Consider the following 21,349-nt stretch of genomic DNA (forward strand, 5'->3'; position numbering starts at 1 on the left):
CGCAGAGAGAAACCAACTTAAAAAGAACTCTAGGCCAGAAAGTACTTAAACTCCCACTCTTACTCCACACTACGAGCGGTATAGAAGCTACTCTAGCTTTATTACTAGCACGAAGATAGGAACAAGAAAGTGGCATGTAGGCCAAGAAGGCTAGAAAGAAGAAAAATAAGAAAAATAAGAAGAAAAGAAGAAAAACAAAGAACAACGAATTTGATTTTACTAGCACTATTTCCTATCCCCTAAGAGAGCTCGCTAGAAGGCAGCCTAGCTGCTCTATATCTCTCCCTGTTACCAAACTGCTCTTTAGCACCAGGCGTCTAGAAAGCTAGTACTAGCTTAACTAGACAAAGGCCGAAGCACCATAGTCACGCAATACAGCACAACGTACCAAATTGTAACTAGTTAGATAGAACGGCCTTTGGCCAAAGTCCTACATAGCCAACGGCTGATACAGGACTATAATGGAATAATAATAATAATAATAATGAGTCTACTATTCGAAGTATATATGCTAAAGCTATTAAGAGAGGATTTAAATACAACGCCTCACAACCTATTACTATCTGTAACGCTTAACTTAAAGATGCTCCTCGCTTAGGACACCCTACTAAAGAAACTAAGGCTGTACGTTAATCTATTACCCAGAAACTCGTACGCAATCGATATGGAAGAGAGAAGAGCTGTGCTAATCTCGCTAGCGAACTTAGTTAAGAGGGAGTTAATATCTCTGCTACAACAGTGCGCCGGATACTTAAGAAGGCAGGCTACAAGAAGACGAAGCCGACGAGGAAGCCTGGGTTGACTAAGAAGATGAGGGAGGAGAGACTAGCCTAGTGTAAGGAGCGAGAGAAGTGGACTCTTGAGGATTGGAAGAATGTTATATAGACAGATAAGACCTCTATAGTCCTTAATCACCGCCGTGGAGGCTATTAGATCTGGAGGAAATCTAATAAAGCTTTTCTGCGTAGTACTATACGTAAGAGATGGAAAGGCTACTCTAAGTTCATATTCTGGGGGAGCTTCTCATATAACAAGAAAGGTCCTTACTACTGTTGGCAACCTGAATTAAGAAAGCAGAAGAAAGAAGCTTGTAAGGCTATTAAGGCTCTTAACTAAGAGCTTAAAGCTGAGGCTAGAGCTAAGTAGGAACTAAATACTAGAGTTAGAAGGCTAGGCCTACGTACGAAGCCTAGCAAGAAGCTAACTTAGAAATTTACTGTAGATACAGGTAAGCTTACTCGTAGTAAAGGAAATAGTATTAATTAGTAGAGATATCGCGCTGAAATATTAATACCTAAGCTTCTGCCTTTTACTTAAGAGTGTAAGAAAGAGAGGCTATATACTCTCGTTTAAGAAGATAAAGCTCCTTCTTATGCGCATTACTCACAACAGAAGGTCTTTAATATATTTAAGGTAGCTAGGCTACTCTAGTGCGGTAATTCACCTGATCTTAATGTAATAGAGTGCTGCTGGCCATATATAAAGAGGCTTACTATAAAAAAGGGAGCTCTAAAGAGTAAGGTTGAAGCTATCAGAGCCTGGACGAAAGCTTAGGACGAGCTACCTCAGTGGAAGATTTAAGAGTAGATTAAAAGAATACTAATTCATATTCAAAATATCATTAGATTAGAAGGTGGTAATGAATATAAAGAGGGTAGGAGAATAGGAAAGGGCACTGAGAGGGAGGCTACAGCTGTAAAGGCTATCAAAATTAATGTAGATAATGAGTGGGAGGATATCAGTGAATAAGCTGTCAAAACAGCAAATGCCAAGACCTGCGGTGCGTCAGTGCGCTGCCTACCCCTGTCGCGAAGACTTTTGACGCGCTCCTCCGTACAGGTCAGCCCTAATAGCGCCGACGTGCCAAGACTGCTTGAGTCGCTTCAAGCAAAAGCTTAATCCAGCTAGGACTGCTTTAAGAAAGTCTTTGAGGCTTTAAGCTTTCATTTATGCTCTTCGCAATCTCACACAACGTTACCGTAAATGGATTAGTTGTATGGTTAGCACTACAATTGTTTCTCTAAGTTTAGGGGTTTCCTAGACACTACCTTGTATCGATACTCGTATTGTCAAGGTAGGCTCGCTTCTCGCCTGACCATCTATCAATTCACCCTACTCATGTCCACTGTCGTGTACGTCAAAGCTGTCATGATTGTCATGACATGGTTGTTTGTCACAGACGCCGTCATTGCAGAGTAGGTCTGTCGAGGCACGTCAGTATACTGTTCAAACACATCATCTAGACTCTATCGACCGGGGCTGCTAACCTCTCCATGCGAATATATAAATTCAACGCTGACCCTCTTCGATAAATCATCATCACACATCACTCACTCTCACATCTCCTCTCATCTTCTCTCATCTCAATCAGTCTCGACGACTACTCTTCTTTACACAGTTAGCTGGAACTACTCTCAATCTTGATTCCTATCAAACTTCATCCACAAAAATGAAGTACTCAATCATCTTTGCTATCGGCTCCGCAGCGCTGGCTGTAGCGGCTCCCGTCACTGTTGACATCACCAGCCGTGATACCACTGTCGTTACTGGCGGCACTGGCATCGGATTCGAAGGCAGTGGTCGCGGCGGTAGCGTTGCTAATGGTGGCGATGGCGGCAACACCCGTAAGGGAAATGGTGGTAACGGAGGTGCCGGCGGTATCGCCAAACGCGAGACTACTGTCGTTACTGGCGGCACTGGAATTGGATTCGACGGCCGTGGTCGTGGCGGCAGCGTTGCCAATGGTGGCGATGGTGGTAACACTCGTAAGGGCAATGGCGGCAATGGGGGTGCTGGTGGTATCGGACGACGATCGACAATTGTTACCGGTGGAACTGGCATCAGGTTTGAGGGTAGCGGTCGCGGCGGCAGCGTTGCCAATGGTGGCAACGGTGGCAACAGCCGCAAAGGTGATGGCGGTAACGGTGGTGCTGGTGGTATCGGACGACGATCGACAATTGTTACCGGTGGAACTGGCATCGGGTTCGAGGGCAGCGGCCGCGGCGGCAGCGTTGCCAATGGTGGCAACGGTGGTAACAGCCGCAAAGGTGATGGCGGTAACGGCGGTGCCGGAGGGTACGTATCTCCCTCACTATAACCTGATTACAACTAACACAAAGACAGAATCGCTGGACGCTCTGATTCTATCTTCTCCCTAGTAGCCCGCAAGTTCAGCCTCATCAGCGGTGGACCTGCTATCTCTTTTGGCGGCAACTCTCGCGGCGGCGATGTCGGTGATGCTGGTAACGGCGGTAACGGTGGCAGAAACGGTGGCTCAGGTGGTGGCTCTGTCATCAACACCAAGAACTAAAACATTAAATACTTAGCTTAGATTGCTGCTAACATCCCTTTGGAGTATGATTGGTTTTATGTGGCTTTAGTGTACATAGAAGTATCAGTTATTTAGCTTGGAACGCGTAGCATTCTTGGCGTCCATTCAATATTCAAATTACGAGTTTTCATCACTGATTCAGTCCAAGCTTAGTTATAGAGATCCTTTGCTTCAACTTCTTCAACAGGGTGGATACTTAGATCTGGAACATAAAGATTATATTTGCTTCGATAACATATTGAAAGACGCTCTTCCTATCAAGCTTACGAACTCCTAGAAATATCAATGCCTACAGATCTATAGATGCGGATCCCTACATATTCATGTATTCATTAGTATTCAAGGAGTCAATGAATTTGCTCACCAATCTCCAGGTAACATTCATTCGGCAAATGTTCGAATAGCGAAACCAAAAATATTTATGGTAGCTAGTTATCTCAGCATTAACGAGAATGGACGAAGGATATGTATAAAGAGGCTCAAGCACCAGTAGTTCAGATACTTCATTGCCTCAATCTTTAACACCGCACCAGGAATTACTTCACTTCCAACCATACACTATCGACAGTTACTCCATTGCAAGCTTATCTTCATTATGTAATTCATCAAACACTTTATCACCGTCGCTATGGCAGTCCCTATAGTCAGCCACGCCGCTCCTACAACCCCAAACGAGCCCAAGCATCTTATTGCTCGTCAATGTTTCGCTCTTGGTGGTAAGAATAAGTCATAGCGGATGAGTAGAACAGGGCGCTAATATGTTATAGCAAGGTGTGACATCCTACGAGTCGGGGGTCCTGAAATTGGTTTTTGTGGCAACCTTAGCTGCAGCGGCGGCACCTGCATGGGCACCATAGATACACATAACTCGCCTACGTCATCGAATGATGGATATACTAAGGTTGATCAATATGTAAGTCTGCACTTGTTCTTACTCTGAGATACGAAAGTATTTAGATAAGGCAAGATGAAGCCAACGAGGATATGGCGTAAAGTAAAACAGAGTGCGGTGATAGAGCGCTGGGTAGTTAAGGGTTGATGATCAATTGTCAGTTGTATGTAGTTTTCTTCTAAGAGTCTAAGCTCGGCCGATAGAAACAAGACAATATGATCCTTACTATACGACTTCTTGTATAACAAAGAAAAACTAGGAAAGCCTGTTCTATACAATTAACAAAAAGAATTTGCTCCCTAGCGAGGTGCAAAGGATTGAAGACCAACCGACGTCCACGTCAGAAGGTAGTGATCAACGGGGGACGCAGGGCGGGATGGCGCAGTGATAAAAGCGTTCGGAATTTCTCTATCCCCAAACATCGAAGCTCATTTATACAAATGTCCATCTACTGGAGACTCAACTGGAAGGCTCGTAAAGCAACAATGTCCGAACTCTTCTCCGCCTCCATCCATCTCACCAAAATGCGTGACAGCACCCCATTGTATCGGAAGCTGGCTTGCATAGATGTCTCCAGAGGGTGGATGACAAGCTGCGCTGATAGCCGCAGAATTGCTGCCCACTAATGGCATGCCAGATGGGAGAGTAAAATTTCCGCTAATTATACCTCCTCCTGCAATAATGCTCACAACTACGAAAGTGGCGATGATTGCGACTAGCGGGTAGCCGCAAGTGGAAATCTCCCAGAATACTTGTCATGTCCACTGATCGGTGTAGTCGATTTGTACTTTAAACAAACTTTGCGAGGCTAACCAGTGGAAAAGACCAGATAGTACAGTCACTGGCACCGCGTACCGAAATGGTATACCAAGCCAATAGGTAGAACGTTGTTGGCCGGTTGGTGATGTGACTCGGAGTGGCTTGCGTTCAACACTGTAGCTTGCCCACTCAGCCACAACAAACATCTTCGAATAAAGAGCATTAAAGGCGAGATATATGTACGATAGCAAAACCTGCGGCGTGTTCGAGAAAAAGACACCACCTAGAAGTGATAATAGCATGTTGAGGAGATTGTTGCCTTGGATGTCGCCCATACCTGTTTGCCAGAGTTTCTTTGGGTTCGTTAGCATGCCTTCCATCGCGCCTTTAATGACGAAGCTGCCGAGGAAAACCACGGTAGTGTATCTATGATACAGTTCAGTCAATACCTCCGGTGGAGGGGTGTAGGGGCTTACAAACATAATGTACATAGCCAATTCGACACGCCGGGCGCCATAAGCCACCTTCGCTTTTTTTATCTGAATTTTGTGTAGTCTCTTCTCAATTTAATGGCCCCGTTCCCATGGATCCAGGTATTTCAATCCCAAAACACCTCTATTTAGTCCTTGGGTTGTAAACACCGGCCGTGCGTAGTGAGATCTGGGCTGTCTAGAAAACTAGCAATGGCGTCTCCTATGGTGACGAGCGCTGTATGGTCTCGAAATTTGAATGCTGTGAAGGTGATACAAACGATCTTGGCCAAGTTCGCTGATATTATAATGATTGTGATGCAAAAGCTAAATTCTAGTTTGCCGACCTCACCGACTCGCCCGATGAGGCAATATTCTAGTTCACCCCCATATGGTTTCCACTTAGCTCTATCACGAGGTAAGTCGAACTCGTTTTCGGCATCGGCTAGTTTAAGTATTCCACTTAGCATCGATCTCAAAATCATTTGTACGGACGACACTACTTACAGCTACTGCTTGCATGACATTGACAACGCCAGATATTTGATGGATATGTGCTCGGTGAGCTGAAAAAGGATATACTGTAGTTATAAGTCTGGCCGGAGTAGTCTTTCTTCTTGTTCTCTAATTCCCTCGCTCTCTGTGTGTCACCGTGTACCCATTCAAAGGCCCCTCCTTTGTGTCGGAAAAGTAGCCATCCTGTAGAATTTCGAACTACTGCAGGTTGGTCTTGAACTAGATAGACATTCCCAACGTCTGAAACGTAGTGACTGTTATATTTGTTGAAACATTCCTCTACGCTGGCATTTTGATACTTCCGTATAATACTTCCGTTCCTTATGGTGATGGTGTCGGTTAAATTTATTCGATAAGATTCTAAACCTGGCAGTCGAGTTCGGTTTCCATCTCCTTCAATGCCGCGGAAGTTTTCGAAATTGTTTTTGCCTCCATTGATACAACCGGCTGTGGTGGTTACGACAAAGTATTCGTTGGCCGGAAGGTTTGTAAAAACAACTAAATTAAAGAACAGATGCAGAAGTACTGGGGAGAGAAACAGGAAGCTATAGATGATAGCTCGGCCACTTCGGATATATCGCAATTTTCGTACGTTCGGGATGGTGATGTGCAGCCATTGACGGTGGGTGTGCGCTCGGTCAATTTCTTCTCGGTTCGGGGCTGCGAGAACCTGCACGAGATAGTTGCTTGCAGACAATAGGAGCGTGCTCACAATCTAGGGGAGTTTTGAGAATTACTCCATCTTATCGCAAAGAGATGACTTACGCTTATGGCTAGATGTACCCATATATTCATATTCCTGACAGTCGTACAACTTCCCTGATATATTGTACTGGCTGAATCGTTGCGTTCGAAATCAGGGTTTGTACTAACCCAGATTACGATTGCAAGATTGAAGACGAATACAGCGGCTGTCCCGAACAACGCAACCACTGCGATAGTGCGCCATCCGGAGTAAAAAACTTTTATGCTGGTTGTCCGATCGCGCCAGGTTCTGCTCACTTCAGATGAACGACAATCACTCTCATGCGAAAACGGTTGGATGGTTTTCGCAAAACTAAGTACCTTTGGAAGTGATGCACTACGCCCACGATCGATGTTATCGTCATCACTTGTTCTTTCACTAAAATCGCCAGGTTCAGAAAAGGCTGTGATTATGAGAAGCGAGGCACTTCACCGTCTCTCATGAGGCTGAAGCAGCTCTGCGCCCTCAGTGTCCCTATCGCCATGTTTCAACGGACGCAATGGCAGGTACATAGCAAATTTGCAATGTAAATTTGTGCTGCACTGGATAATTCAGACGCTGTCGAGATATTTGAGATATTGCAGATATTGGCGGGAGAGGCAATTGCCTAAGTAATCCCCTGATGAACACCCAGGTGACATTTAGTGGCAAACGCCTCTCTGCACGTTGGTCTGGCGCTAATAGCTTGGCGCATGTTGTATGTACCCTAAAGGAGGGCCCTGAGGTAAGTTGGAGATATCTGGAATGTGTTGTGTATGCACAGAACTGTAGATAAGGTGTGGGGACGAGTCGTCATGATTAGTTAAAACAACGACTTCGCCTACGTACTTACTACGCACTGCCCCTACGAGTAGATTAGTTCGCAAACATTGGTTCGGTAGCCTTACTTGGCCTCAAAGGCTATTGTATCTGAATTTCAACGAAGTTTGTAAGAGGCTGCACTCCGTGGAGCGGGCGTTTGGTATACAAGAGGTTGTAATCGATAGAGGTCTATCTACTCTACCTACATGGTGTTTATCTACTTATCGGAGAAAGGTCACGTCAAAGTGTCTGAGCGCGTTGTTTAAACATCCCTGGAATTGTACACATAGTCTGACATCCCATCGATGAGCTATCTGAAGGGCGTTCAGCCCGTTGCATATATAGAAGTGGCGGTGCCTACCGATTATCTTGGCGCCAATACTAGAAAGGCTGGATCTCCAAGAGATCCAAACAATCAATCTTACTTCCCACCTTTCCACAACACGAAGAGCTTAAGTTATATGCTTGGAGTATTAACAGCTAAGCAGTAGACCTAAGAGATCTTGATGACACTCGAATCTAAGATATAATCACGTGATAATCAGGCTACCTATATCACGTGTGCGGGCTCACCAAGCCGAGGATACGGCCACATACGCCATCCATGCGCCAAAAGGTATTGCGCAAGTGCACAAGACAACAAAGCTTCACATTGCCTTGCATAGTCAGTAATTAAACTCATACAATCGCCATTGCGATTAATCACTAAGCGCAGTCTCAGTCACAAGGGCATAGCCCATCTGTACATGGTCGATGTACACATATCAGGTGCAAGATTGGACGACGCCGCTCACGATGGGCTGTTTGCAACCAATACTGAGGTATGAAACCATTGTTGTTTTACAGCCATCAAATAAATCAGCCATGCCTGCCTTGTTTCTTTCAGTGTCATCGCATAGGCCTTCGAGCTTCTTGTCTCGTTGGTCTTGCGCTATTCTTGAAGCATCCATGGACGAAGGGTTATTTCCTGGCAGTCAATCGTTGTAGAGCGGACTACTTTTCGAGATCTTTCTCGAGTGTTGTAGTAAGTTATAAGCAGAACATTGGCTTTACTATCAACTAAATCGATTGTCGGAGGATGCCCGACCACCCTCCGACCGGACAAAACGCGGACCAAATGACAGTACCACATCTACCTAGTGGATACTCGACCTGAGTATGTGGACCCACTGGGAAGGGGGTAGATAGTAAGAGCTATACTGTAAAGAGTATGATCTATATCATACAGAGTGTAGCTTCTGGCGTAGTTATCCAAAGAGGATCCTAACTATCATTTTAGCGTCTCCACAGTGCAAAACATGTGACATTGTAGCACAGTATAACAGTCGTCAGGAGTACTCAGAATGGACAGTAAAACAGAATTTCTACAATGTCGAAACCAAAGGTTCTTATCGTCGGTTGCGGTGCCGTGGGCTTAAGTCAGGGTTATCACCTCTCCACCGGTGCAGACATCACCTACCTTGTAAGGCCCGGTCGCAAACCAGCATTTCTATCCCCGAAACAACTCTACGCATACAACACAGATAAATTACATGCTTTCTCGTCCTATCGTGTTATCGAGTCTGTTGCCGAAGTCAAAGGCGAGACCTTTGCTTTCATTTTCGATACTCTAGACGGACACACCGCACGCTCCGAGAATGGAGTTGCAACGATCCGCTCAGTAGGCGATCTCATCAACGAGCCGCAGAACAAGGAGTGCTTCGTCGTCTTCGATGCTGTTGGCTTAGACATAGACGAACACTACGCCAGCAATCTGCGCGTGCCGAAATCTCGCCTTTTGATGGCGGCAAGCATGCTTGCGCATCAGCCTACGCCCCAGATCTCGATACCTGCTACAGCAAGCAAAGATCTTGTAGCCAAGGCAGATATGCTGTATGCTCCTGTGATGCCTGGTGTAGGCCTTCTGATAGGAAACACACAACCCGCACTCATCAAGAAAGTCTCTGCGATCTACAACGTCAATGGCGCGCTCGTCATTAGCACGATTCCTGCCTTCACCATCGCCCCGTTTCAGCCCATTGCGCTTCTTCATCTGGCCGTCTGGAATATTGACGGCTTCGGACCGTTCTCGCACCTCCGTTCTAACAGCGAACTCTGGAGCTTGCTTCTGCGGGCTCAGACGGAGATTCTACGACTTCCACGCTACGGTTGGACGGGCTGGTTTCTCTCGCTTGTGATGGGAAGCTGGGCGACGGAGAAGGTGATGACGTTACCTGTGGAAAGCTCGAAGCCGCTTGTTTATCATGAGTTTAATGCGTTCCATCATGGTGGTAAAGTCGCGAAGCAGGATCTTATGATCATGGAAGGGACACTGGATGACGGGGAGAAGTCGGGAACGAAGATGGAAGCATTAAGAGAGGTTGTGAGGAGGGTAAGGGCATTGCGGTCATGAAAGCTCGGTGGGCTACATCAGGTGAGTATTTGCCGTCCTTTAGTATCAGCAGTAGGATAGAATTAGTCACTTACACCTCCCTAGATACTGGGATTGCAAATAGATGACGTTGTTCTACTCATATGCTATTCGCATTCTGCACGAGTTCGTTCTGAATCTCTTGCTGGACATCCGCCAATGCCGACCATCAAACCAAGTCTGGAGTTAGGAAATCTGCGCAGCATGTCTGTCTTGACACTTGCTGTTCTCGCTATGCCATACTCGCCGTCTGGTAAGACAACAAAGATAACATTGTGTTCCCCAATCCTGCCTAGTGTGTAGCTGGTGCAGTCTCCCGGGGACACATATTCTGGCTCTTCGTGCTCTTCGTCGAGAAAGTCTTATGCAGCAACAAGCTCTGTATGGATTTCGCGAGGGGAAACCGAAACTGATATAGAGAAAGGGGTAGGCAATCAAAGTTGGTGAGGAGGGGAAAAAAGGCATGGACGGGGTGGTTGGTTGTTCTCACGCCGACCTCGGTTTGTTAGCACCAGCTGCGATGCAAATGCAGCTCAGCCGTAGCCACAACCGCCACGCTGAATACACATTTCACAGCTTTTATGAGACCTATTAGCAGTTAGATGAAAATTGGTTGCCTATATAAAAGCTCACTTATCGTGATAAAGCGAAGCCCCTCAACCCGCAACCTGCGCCATGGCCACCTCACGTCCTCGAAGAGCGCTGTGCTGGGTATGAAGCAATGGCATGGCGGGTCTGGCCGCTCAGGTAGCGCTGGCAAGAGTTGTTTCTATTGCTGAGTCTCGTTGCGCGCTATACAATTGGCAGCTGATGGGCTGAGGGGTTGCAGAAGCGCGGACTGTAGCACGTGGGGGCTGCACAAGCGAGTCTGCCATGCATGCGCTGAGCTACTTAGCGCGGTTGCTAGTTTTACAAATGTATACTTATCGGCTGGCCCAACTTTGATAGCTTTCAAATTACTTCAATCGCTTATTCTTAACTGCGGCCTTTGTCCCGTGATCTTAACTGCATATTTACGAGATTGCGAATCCATAAACGCCTGATTGATCCTCTAGGCTCAATACCCATTATGTCTAATATCCACTCCGTCGCAACCATACTAAAATTCAACCGTAAATAATCCCACACGGATCTATTGCACAAACATTTTTATTATAAATTCTCTGACTATCTTTCGGCAGCTTCAACGGAAACCTGGGAATGCCGCCGCCTGGACCTGCTAGGTCAGAACGTAACCCTACCAGAAGTGTGCTTCATGTGAGATATGAGAATACAAAATAGCTCGTATATATAATGGACTTGTAAAACTAACAACTGTGTGTTTGCAGCTTCCTAAAGTCGAGCGACTGGTGGGAGAAAAACTGTCCGGAGGCCGACCGCAAGAAGATACTAGCACATTTTCACGCGCCAGATATTCTTAGCAGCGAGACTTGCGCCAAGCTCAATGGCTACTGCGGTTCTTCAAGCTCTTTTTCGGGAGATGGAGATGGGAGCAATCTTGACAGTCTCAGTGCGTTTCTCTACTTGTTCTTTACATGATTGACAGATCAACTCGCTAACTACGCTAACATTGCAGGCGTGTGGTTCAAAATCCTCACCAAGAGAGTTCTGGAGAAGGAAGAAATGCAAGAATCAGAAAATGGAAAGGACTACAAGTGGTATGAGATGAGCTTTTTCACGCGGTGGAACAGCGCAAAAACCAGCAGGGTCTTATGCATCGGCGCATCACTACAAATGAGCGCTACGCTTGAGACCATGGTCAAGGAATCTCCGCCGCCGACTTTCGAGTCGCAAGACCCCCTTGCGATGCTTAAACCTCTGTTCGACGAGATCATCAAATTATGTGACGAAAACACATGGGCGGTGACAAAGAAGGTTCGGGCCGTTGAACTTGTATGCTACTTTTCCCCAGTACTACACCGAACATTCAAGTTCATAACACTAACACCTGTTTCCCCACCAGAACAGGAAAAAAAGATGCGAGTTCGATACACTGCGCAATTTAGCACGGCACACAGGACACATAATAGAAGTCGAACAGGTAGCCATCGAGACGATGGAGCAGCTTCTCTCTCTGCAGGAGAGCAACTTCAAGTGCCTTAACAAGCTCACAAAGACATACACGGTGCAAGCGATGGAATACCTAGCGTTTCAGTTGCAGGCGATGAAGAGCCTGAGATGGCGTGCGCAGTCCACGCATGACCGGCTAGAAGAGGAGATCAATCTGGTAAAGCTAGACAATCTCTTTAAGCAAGCTCTGTGTGTATCCTATCCTGTATCCAGAGCTGACCCAGTTTCGGTAGGCCTACAATATGCTTGCGAGTTCGGATAACGCAGTCATGAAATCGATTACCCTTCTCACAATGATATTCTTACCAGCGACTTTCATATCAGTAAGCATTGCTGAGAGATGTGCACTAGTCAACCAAGGTACTTACTCATGCTTCAGGCACTCTTCAGCACCACTTTCTTCTCATTTGAAGAGAACGGGTGGCAGTTTTCGCCCATGTTCTGGATCTACTGGGTCGTTGTGATTCCTTTGACTATCACTGTAGTTCTGGGCTGGTGGTGGTGGATTGGCGGATCATATGAGGTTGTCCGGGACCGGTGGCTGCACGCTAGGGATCCTAAAGGTCCTCTGTAGTGATAGTCTATCAGTGGCAACGATCTCTTTAACTAGATATCAGAGAAAATCGCGTGATTCCGGTCGCGCTGGCCCACTATCAATATTCTGCGAATCCTCTCTGTCTCTCTTCCCCAAGTAACGGGACAAGCTAGAAATATCAGTGAAAGAAAGATTCACGTTAGTCCGAAATAGTGCGATACGGACGACACTGTGACCCAACGTATAAGCAAGCTCATGAACATCAAGACTAGTTGCAAAAATAACTATAGTTAACTTCAGCAAATTATATAATCCTAGTTCTATACCTATCAGTCTGCAATTCTCGTTTCATCATTTCAGCCATATGATCTTGATTTTAATTTCTAGGTTTTTTAGTTGCATGTTTTAAAAGGACGCATAAAAATGAAAGATAAAGAGGTTTTATGTTAATTCTGAAAAGAGTAACCTTTTTCCGGGTAAAAAAAAAGACAAGACTGTATAAATGGCGATGTGATAGACATAGTAGGTGAGTCTGTCACCCCACTTCACCTTTTGCATACATTGCCGTGCACCCGGGCTTTATGAGAAAAGAGATGATCCAGAACGTGGGCTTTTGATAAAATTCTGCAATGTAGGAGGAGCAGTCACGCCTGATGTTGCTGCAAAAAAAGTCGCTTGTAGAAATGGATTTGGGCAAGCGGAACACAAACAACGCAGGGCAGTAACGGGCTCCCTCGGGGAGCTTGGGTAAGTGGACCGCCACGTAAACCTCCTCAAATCAAGTCAAGTATGGTGTTAGCGACATTGGTACTGCTGATGAGCTTGTACTGAAGCCAAAAAAGATAAACTACCCGCGCGCCTCTTTAGCTGCCCATGGTTGCGCGCAACGAAACCTCAATGACCCCTTGGCCACAAAGAGGTAAACGATGCATTAATTCATTGCAGGAAATGCTTATAGGTCTTCTGAGTTATTTGAAATTGAAATATGGATGAATAACTACGTCATTTTTCTTCAACTACCTAATCGACAATTCCTTGGATACCAAAAGCACCGCTAAACCCCTTTCTAGTGACCTCATTTGCTTACCACCATTGAATCAGATACCATGGTGACATCTTCTGCTGAGCTTGTACTGTGTTGGTCGTCTGGTACTTCAGGCGACCACCTGTGTGCATCACCCAACCGATCTGCTGTGAGACCAGCCGAACTTGGGTTACGCATGCCGGCTTCGAGTTGTTTTTGATAGCTTACTTGTCTCAACCTTTGGGCCTCTCTCGGCGTAAGGTGCAGATAAATCTCAACACCGATAGCATGCAGCACAAGAGAAAGCCACAGCGCCATACCAAATCCTGCATTCAATGCTGCGCCTGTATTCGCTGCGTCTCCTGCCCCAAAGGTCGCTGCCACGGCTGATACTGCATCGGGATCCGTACCATCGACATAAGCAGCACATGCTGGATAGGAAGTCGCAAGGTCAACATCAGGGGCGATAGTTACGGCGATCTTTGCGCAAGTCCAGACAATGTAGTATCCTTGATTTGCGGTTATCTGAGCCGAGATAATGAGAATAATACGGTTAGTGACAATGGCACCCGCATAGAACCATCCCCTGAGCATCCAAGCCCGATGCTGTTCGATTTGCAAACGCTTTACGTTTATATAACTGATGATGAAGCAGGCTAGCGTACTTAAGCCTAGAACGCCGAGAACGCTCTGCACTTCTAGGCCGCCGCCGAACGCGTGTCGCATTATCATAAACGCTCCTGCAAGGCTGACCAGGTACAGGAGAAGTGCAGCATATCCGCCAATGCGATGTACGATTATCCAGCGGTGACGAATAAACGGTGTAAACTGTGTAACAGAGATCAAACTAGCGGGCAGAACACCCCCTAGATGAAGCAAGATGCCGACTTTGTATTGTGTGAAGTTGAGATAGTAGTAGCATTCTCCTGGGGCTGCGCTGTTTCCGCTCTCACTTGGTCCATCGGCAGGGCAGAAGTTGTGCGAAAAGTTGAGGTAGGGAAAGCGTGCTAGGACGACTGATGGCAAGGAATTAGTTTGGAAGAGGTGGTTCGAATACGGAAAACCTTACAGCCAGTAAGTGCTCCACCGAAGACTATGTACAACCAAAAGTTGTAGACTTTGGTAAAGCCAAGTGGGTTCACGACTTTTCGGGCGAAAGCGCTAGTTGAAGGGGGCTGGGCGACCATGATGCTCTTGATGGGTAATGAAATCGGTATATTTTATATGTTCTTGTAGGTTGAAGAGGTGTTCAGTAGTGAATATCGTATGCTGTAGCATGATCTTTTCCTTCCCAAAGCTGGCACATCTTATACAACTCTCGACTATTTTATCCTATACCTTGTTGAGATGATTTTGCGCTCGCAGCCAAAACTTTTGATTGTAACATTGAGGGTTGCCAACACAGCCTTGGAGCGGTGGACCAGTAGACCACGGAAGTGCGATTCATGTGATAGCACTGAAACTCGATCACAGAGCCAAACTCGATCATGGCACTCAAAAGAAGCAGTGCAATGCAATGCTGCCAAGTAGGGAGATGGTTGAACTGCGCTCTTAGCGATGTGCTTGACGGGTCCATATTGGACGCGCTCAATCCACCAAATGAGGAAAAGCGCAGGTGGTTGCAATTGGTCAACGACGATGATACAACTGGTCGCCTAATTACCAATCCAACTCAACCAATCCTCAGCCATCCCTAAATACCCGCGGAGTCGTCATAGACATTTGCGCACCAATAATCGAGCAAGACACGGCTAAGCCTTGAGCTGAACGCTGGGTCAGTTGCAGCAACAGTCAAGGTCTCTATCCAGCAAAAAGTGTGTCAGCTGGCGCAAAAGAAGCGCTACACTATAAAGTTCTTAGTAGATGCTAGTCGTCGCGAGATAATAAGGGTATGTTAGAGAAGAGTTAATGGACGGCACTAACAGAACGAGGGATAGTGTAGTCAACCACGCGCTCTTTGGTATTAGAGGCTGGCGTGCTAGGAGAATAAGGGCTATAGAATAAATGCGTGTTAAATTTGTCTTAATGCAAGTGTACTAACTAGGGACATTCCGAGCTTCTAGAATAATAAGTAATTAACCCGTTATACTGTGCATTCCGGCACATAGGGACGGACGTTTATATAGTGCGATATGGTACGATATGATGTAAGCAGCGCTGCAAACACATACGTAGATACTCACCAGATGTTAACACATATACTAAGTTAACGCGGCGTAGAGCGCAGACCTATGTAGGAAGATAGGGGAAGCTTTAGGAATATGTATTATTTTGTGTTAGATGTATTGTTACCTCTATTAAACATTTGCGACGGCGAAGGTTTTAGCAACGATGCAGACTACACAACTATTCTTCCTTAATCGGAAGTAAATAAATCTCTTTTTACCTAATTGAGCTTCAACGGCCTATAAATTTCTTCTCGAGAAATCTGAGAGGAACAAAAGTGACCAGAGTGATGACAAGTGTCATCTCATTACCGACATCACCGCCGGTGGCGCCAATCAATTTGGCGACAGGTCCAACAAACCATGTCTGATCCATGCCCATGAACCAGCCAAGGACCCCCAAACCAAACGAAGTACCAGCCGCAAGGCCCAACGGCAATCTGCTTGGTTCATTCCACCCATCGAGGTCGTAATTGTCAAAGTTGCCGCCGCGGAAGAGGAAGTGCTCGGAGAAGAGGATAATGAAGTATGAAGTGCACCAGTATCCGAGAATACCCAAGAAGTTCTGCAGATAGGCATTAAGCTTTTCGCGTCCGCCCAGAGCAAGACCGAGGATGCAGGCAAAGACAAGGAAGGTCCAAATGAATCGAGGAATTTTTGAAAATGGGCGAGCAAGTTGCTGGCAAGAAATAGCAGCGCTATAGATGCTAATCACGTTGGTGTTGATTCCCGAGAGCACAAGCAAGGCAAGGAGGAATTTGGCGAATCCTCGTGGGTAGAGGAAATCCTGAATCAAGAAGCCAATGCCATCATTTTCGTAGGTCGTCTTCCATTCTGGCTTATTGTTGAGCGCAGATGCCACGACAGCGCCAGCGACCATGCCAATGCTAGTCGGAATCGCGATGCCGAAGGTTGTCATGAGAAAGACTTTGGCTCGTGAGATGCTAGCAGGATAGTGTACGTAGTAGTCGGAGGCCATGGTGCACCACGAGCAAGAGCTGCCGTAGACGATGGCGATAAGGGTCAAGACAGCGCCAGATTGGTTGATCCCAGACACAATTGCAGGACTTGTGTTGTCGGCATATTTGCCTGCCTCGCCAAAAAAGATGATGAAGATGATGAAGAAGACGATCCAAGCATATCGTTCGTAGACCAGGATCGCACTGAGACCGACAAAGGAGATTAAGAGAGCGACTACTGCCAAAATGACGATGCCCACGACAAGAGAGAGGTGACCATCTGCAACAGCCTCCAGGGCTAGACCTGCGGTAATGCAAGCGACTGCAGACCAGCCGATCTGGACGATAGCATTGAGGAAAGCGACGATCTTGTTTGGCCACCAACCGAAGCTATATCGGGAAGCGGAAATCTGTCGAAGACCAGTGACGGCGCCAAAGGTGGCTGAAAATCCAGTGAGAGCACCTCCTAGGAGCGAAGCAAAGACAATGATGACGATGGACTGTTTGAGGGACAATCCGAATTCCCAGCCGAGGAAGCCAGTCGCGAAACAGGACGTGTTCATCGTGCCGGAGGCCCAGAGACAAAACATGGTGAGCTGTTCATGAAAGCGGACTGGTTTCTTCTCTTCTGGCAGCTTCCTCTTGATGGCTTCCGACTCGATACCAAGCTTGGCGTCCAGGTTTGATTCGATGCTTCGAAGACGAGAGAGAATGCTGCCATCTTGCTTGACGTAGGCATTGTTGTACAGCTCGACATTGGGCGCGCTGGTGCGATCGAGGTTCTTTTCGTCAATATGAGCTGCCTGGGCGTACGCACCGGCTTCCTCGTCAGATGACAACGACATCTTGGGCAGATCAGCTAGGGTCTTGATGGAGAGACGAGTCGCAACTGCAAATGGGTGAAGGTCGAGTTCATATTTCACGTGGGACAGCCGCGTGGCACAGGAAGCGGGGATTCCATGTGGCGACACTTGACAAGTCTGGCCCTCGTACCAGTCCGAATTTGTGCCTCTCCTCCGTGAGGGAACACGGGCGAAGATATGGAGCTGGGGATGATTGGTGGGACAGCAAAGCTAAGCAAATTCTTATCTGCACAAGATCTCTTGGCAAGAAAGCTTGGTAAGTAGGGCGCAAGTGCCTTTCAACTTGCTCGTATGAGCGAAATCCTTTCCAGGTATTCGGCATTTCCACGGCCTCGACACCGGTTGGTCCGAAGTATCACCGAGCTCTGCCGGGCGCAATCTGGGGGCATTGTTCGCAGTTCTCCGTCGCCTCACCATTCGCGCGCCTTTGAATGACAATCTGATGTCTTATTCCCGCTATTCGTGCAAGCGATATGCAGAAATGAACCTCAGGAAATATTTCTAGCATAATGGCTTGACGATACGACGAAGATCAGCCGACGACGTCTGTGCAAACGTGCCGCTTGCTTCATCTTCGTTTTCCAGTGATGATGCTGTCTTCAATCGCCATTCCACTCAGCAGGAGCAAAGGGATATCGTTTGTCTGCCAATCGTATAGACGAATGAAGCCTGAGCCCTAATCATGGTGACTGTGCCCGAGCCCACGACGATCACAGGCTTTATTTCCAGCACGTCCTCACGTAGACATTTCGATGCTGGGTCGTGGCTACACCCTCTTCAGAGAACAAAGACCGCGGCTGGCATACCACTATCGCCATACATACCTTTCTGGTAGGCACTGGTAAGTTATAGGGATTTGTTTGGGCCTGATAGGCTCATGTTGTTATTTCTTTCTCCCTCTGTCCTTGTTCCTGTACCTTGGTGCTTCTTCCTTGCTCTTTGCCCTTTTTCTTTGTTCTTCGTTTCTTCTTACTCATTGTTCTTCTTCTTTGTTTTTTTATTCTTTGCTATTCACTGGTTGATCGGCAAGCTGAGAGCTTTACACGCCGTTTTTCCCATCCAAAAGTAAACCTAATGTTATCAAACACACCCACAAAGGTATGTAAGATAGCTTTGTGGAACGGCACAGCAACGAAAATGTGCTCAAGGGTATCTGGCACAACTATGGCAAGTAAAGTATGTCCGAGTTCGAAACTTGACTTGCAGCCGGAGCTTTCAATACCGCAGCAGCCCATATATGTACTGTACCAGGAGCGTGAGAGTAATGCACCTGTTCATACTACACTTTGACTCTACTACACGCACGTACATTTGTTCTCTGGGTCACCAGTTTTGCTGTCATAAATCTAACCAGACCAGTAGATAACCCCTTCCCTAATATATAGCATCGAGAGCTTAGGCCAATTCGCCAAAGATGTCAAGGCCTCTTATCATGCGCAGGATTGTAGTAGTTGGGACAAAAGGTAACTAAGTACAGTAACTAATCAGATCGCGACTGCGAAACGCCTTGGTGTCTTTCGGGACAGTGCACTAACGACTGCAACCTTTTTTTCAGCAGACTTCTGGTATACTCTCTGTTCTCCAAGCGCTCGCGATTCGGTTGCTGCAATTGCTATATCAATAGCTGACATGATGTTGCAGTTTGTAGCGCGTTGAATTTGGCACATAGTTTCGTGTTCGGATGTTCAAAGTGCAGCATTGGACGGATGGTCACAGACCTCCTCTCTCATGAGTTGGCGCGGGGGCGCAGGTATCAGTATTAGTGGATCTACCAAAGGTGCAGGGTGCCACATTGTTTAGTCTGGTCGTCGCAAACTTCAAGCGATAGTAGTACCCTTGGATTAGGTTAGCAATCAACATTGTTATGACAAGGATTTAGAGATCTATAAGTAGCTCACCAAATTCTATGGTGGGGGCCTTTGAGAAGGTACAAGGCAGCAAATGAGGCCGCTATGCGATGTAATTCTCATAGAAGAAGGCGTCTTCAGGCAGAGGGGACCTTGATGGTTGAAAGATCGGGCTCACCACAGTTGACTAGAGCAGCTCTGGATTTTAGAAGTAATGTATAACAACGCTGACTATGCTATTTCCTCCCAATCCCCAGAAGGCGACGTCGTTACCACACCTTCATTGAGCATGCTTTGTGCTATCGCTCGCACCACCTTGAACGATGACGTTTACAGGGAAGACGAAACAACAATAAATTTTGAGCAAGAAGTGGCTAATCTCTGCAACCACGAAGCCGCCGCATTTGTTGTCTCTGGCACGATGGCGAACCAGCTAGCTCTGCGAACACTGCTCTGGCAACCTCTACATGCTCTCCTTGCCGATGCAAGTGCGCATATAGTTCACTGGGAATCTGGCGGAATTTCCCGCTTCTGGGGAGCCATGCTGCAAACTATGCGTCCAAGCAACAATCTTTATTTGACTCTAGAAGATATCCAAAAGAGTGCCGTCCTGTCGTATGACGTACACAAGTGCCCGACAAGAGTTGTGAGCATTGAAAATACTTCAAACGGAACCGTGGTGCCACTAGAAGAATTACGTAGAGTTGAAGATTGGGCTACAAGAGCTGGGTTACAGGTTCATATCGATGGTGCAAGGCTTTGGGAAGCCGTTGCAGCTGGGGTGGTACACTTTCAGAATACGCTCAGTGTGCTGATTTAGTGACTGTCAACTTCAGCAAGGGTATTGGTGCACCAATGGGGGCGATGGTCATCGGTTCAGCAGAGTCGATCCAGCGGTTGGGTCGGATTCGCAAAAGTATAGGCGATGGTATGCGTCAGTCTGGGGTTCTAGTTGCAGCTGCAAGACAAGGGCTTCTTGAGAATTTTGGGACGAGCCAGACTGATATGAGAGGAATTTTGAAGAAAAGTCATTCGTTAGCAGGTACCATTGGGACGCTATGGATTGAAAAAGGGGGAAAGCTAGTCAGACCCGTGGAAAAAAATATTGTATGGCTAAATCTGAGGGCCTAGGGCGTTACTGATAGTGAATGGACCCAAGCTGGGCATAGGCATGGGATCAAGTTGATAGGTAACCGAGTCGTCACGCATTACTCGGGCCCAACGGCTGCTGTAGCAGAATTTCAATGAAATTGCCCGTGCTCCGCACGGGCCTATCACCTCAACGATAATGATCACTGTAACGATGTTACAACTTCGCCAGGTATCGGACCAATCCCAGAGCCGGATCGGAGGTAGTACTCGCCGCCCTCTTCATCAACCACTCGTTGTGAGGTCGGATCTGATTCGGATCCGACTAAGATAAGTATATAAGGAGACACTCCCTGTAGCTAGCTCTATAGACTTTTAATATCCTTTCGTACAAGGCCTATAGGTGTCTATTCGAATTAAGGCTCGTTTGATGTCCTACGCACTTCTATATGCCTCTGAGTGATACTACCGCCAATACTGATCTGAGTAGTCTTGCCTGCGCCGTTACATTATATTAAAAGTCTCGTCTTAGCTGGTAACGGCTTTAAAATAATATCGCAGCTATTTGTTAAAGACTATGTTAATTCTCTAAGATTTAGAGTGTTATGGGCGAAGAGGCCTTCGAACGAGTTTGCATTAACCTATAGTACAGAAGAAGAAAGATAAGAAGAGTTAAGCTGTCGTACGACACCTCTCTCTTTATACCTTGCTTCTCTACTCTTCGTACGAGTAAGTTCTAACTAAGCGGTGTGATATAGGCACGTGATGTAGGCACGTGATACAATCACGTGCTTTCACTCCACGGGCGCAGCCCATTACAATACCCCCCTCTATACCGTATGCGGCTGCTTGGCGGTCCGCGTGGTTTGCTCG

The 21,349-nt window shown here is 46.7% G+C and overlaps 7 protein-coding genes across 7 annotated transcripts; 4 read left to right on the top strand and 3 right to left on the bottom strand.

The window, feature by feature from the left end:
* Nucleotides 1-2,449: 2,449 nt before the first annotated feature.
* Nucleotides 2,450-3,310, top strand: COCSADRAFT_344434 (uncharacterized protein; the record flags this gene model as incomplete). The annotated part of the gene is made up of 2 exons (XM_007704697.1): nt 2,450-3,075; nt 3,124-3,310. The coding sequence occupies 2 exons, from the start codon at nt 2,450-2,452 to the stop codon at nt 3,308-3,310; spliced, it is 813 nt and encodes a 270-aa protein (XP_007702887.1).
* A 1,341-nt stretch (nt 3,311-4,651) lies between these two features.
* On the bottom strand, nt 4,652-6,763 carry COCSADRAFT_173905 (uncharacterized protein; the record flags this gene model as incomplete). Its single annotated transcript, XM_007704698.1, has 5 exons — nt 4,652-4,963; nt 5,012-5,408; nt 5,624-5,897; nt 6,104-6,683; nt 6,734-6,763. The coding sequence occupies 5 exons, from the start codon at nt 6,761-6,763 to the stop codon at nt 4,652-4,654; spliced, it is 1,593 nt and encodes a 530-aa protein (XP_007702888.1).
* A 2,120-nt stretch (nt 6,764-8,883) lies between these two features.
* On the top strand, nt 8,884-10,181 carry COCSADRAFT_95911 (uncharacterized protein; the record flags this gene model as incomplete). The annotated part of the gene is made up of 2 exons (XM_007704699.1): nt 8,884-9,885; nt 10,104-10,181. 2 exons carry the CDS (start codon nt 8,884-8,886, stop codon nt 10,179-10,181), a joined length of 1,080 nt encoding a protein of 359 aa, XP_007702889.1.
* A 1,059-nt stretch (nt 10,182-11,240) lies between these two features.
* On the top strand, nt 11,241-12,681 carry COCSADRAFT_123396 (uncharacterized protein). The gene is made up of 5 exons (XM_007704700.1): nt 11,241-11,434; nt 11,501-11,817; nt 11,888-12,151; nt 12,228-12,317; nt 12,374-12,681. The coding sequence occupies exons 2-5, from the start codon at nt 11,548-11,550 to the stop codon at nt 12,566-12,568; spliced, it is 819 nt and encodes a 272-aa protein (XP_007702890.1). The 5' UTR covers nt 11,241-11,434; nt 11,501-11,547; the 3' UTR covers nt 12,569-12,681.
* A 923-nt stretch (nt 12,682-13,604) lies between these two features.
* Nucleotides 13,605-14,740, bottom strand: COCSADRAFT_96472 (uncharacterized protein; the record flags this gene model as incomplete). Its single annotated transcript, XM_007704701.1, has 2 exons — nt 13,605-14,569; nt 14,623-14,740. The coding sequence occupies 2 exons, from the start codon at nt 14,738-14,740 to the stop codon at nt 13,605-13,607; spliced, it is 1,083 nt and encodes a 360-aa protein (XP_007702891.1).
* A 1,189-nt stretch (nt 14,741-15,929) lies between these two features.
* COCSADRAFT_183582 (uncharacterized protein) lies at nt 15,930-18,517 on the bottom strand (the record flags this gene model as incomplete). Its single annotated transcript, XM_007704702.1, has 2 exons — nt 15,930-17,522; nt 18,458-18,517. 2 exons carry the CDS (start codon nt 18,515-18,517, stop codon nt 15,951-15,953), a joined length of 1,632 nt encoding a protein of 543 aa, XP_007702892.1. The 3' UTR covers nt 15,930-15,950.
* A 1,026-nt stretch (nt 18,518-19,543) lies between these two features.
* On the top strand, nt 19,544-20,549 carry COCSADRAFT_344444 (uncharacterized protein; the record flags this gene model as incomplete). The annotated part of the gene is made up of 3 exons (XM_007704703.1): nt 19,544-19,598; nt 19,645-20,171; nt 20,195-20,549. 3 exons carry the CDS (start codon nt 19,544-19,546, stop codon nt 20,516-20,518), a joined length of 906 nt encoding a protein of 301 aa, XP_007702893.1. The 3' UTR covers nt 20,519-20,549.
* Nucleotides 20,550-21,349: the final 800 nt, after the last annotated feature.

This window comes from Bipolaris sorokiniana, assembly GCF_000338995.1.
Source record: "Bipolaris sorokiniana ND90Pr unplaced genomic scaffold COCSAscaffold_12, whole genome shotgun sequence".
Classification (NCBI taxonomy): Eukaryota; Fungi; Ascomycota; class Dothideomycetes; order Pleosporales; family Pleosporaceae; genus Bipolaris; species Bipolaris sorokiniana.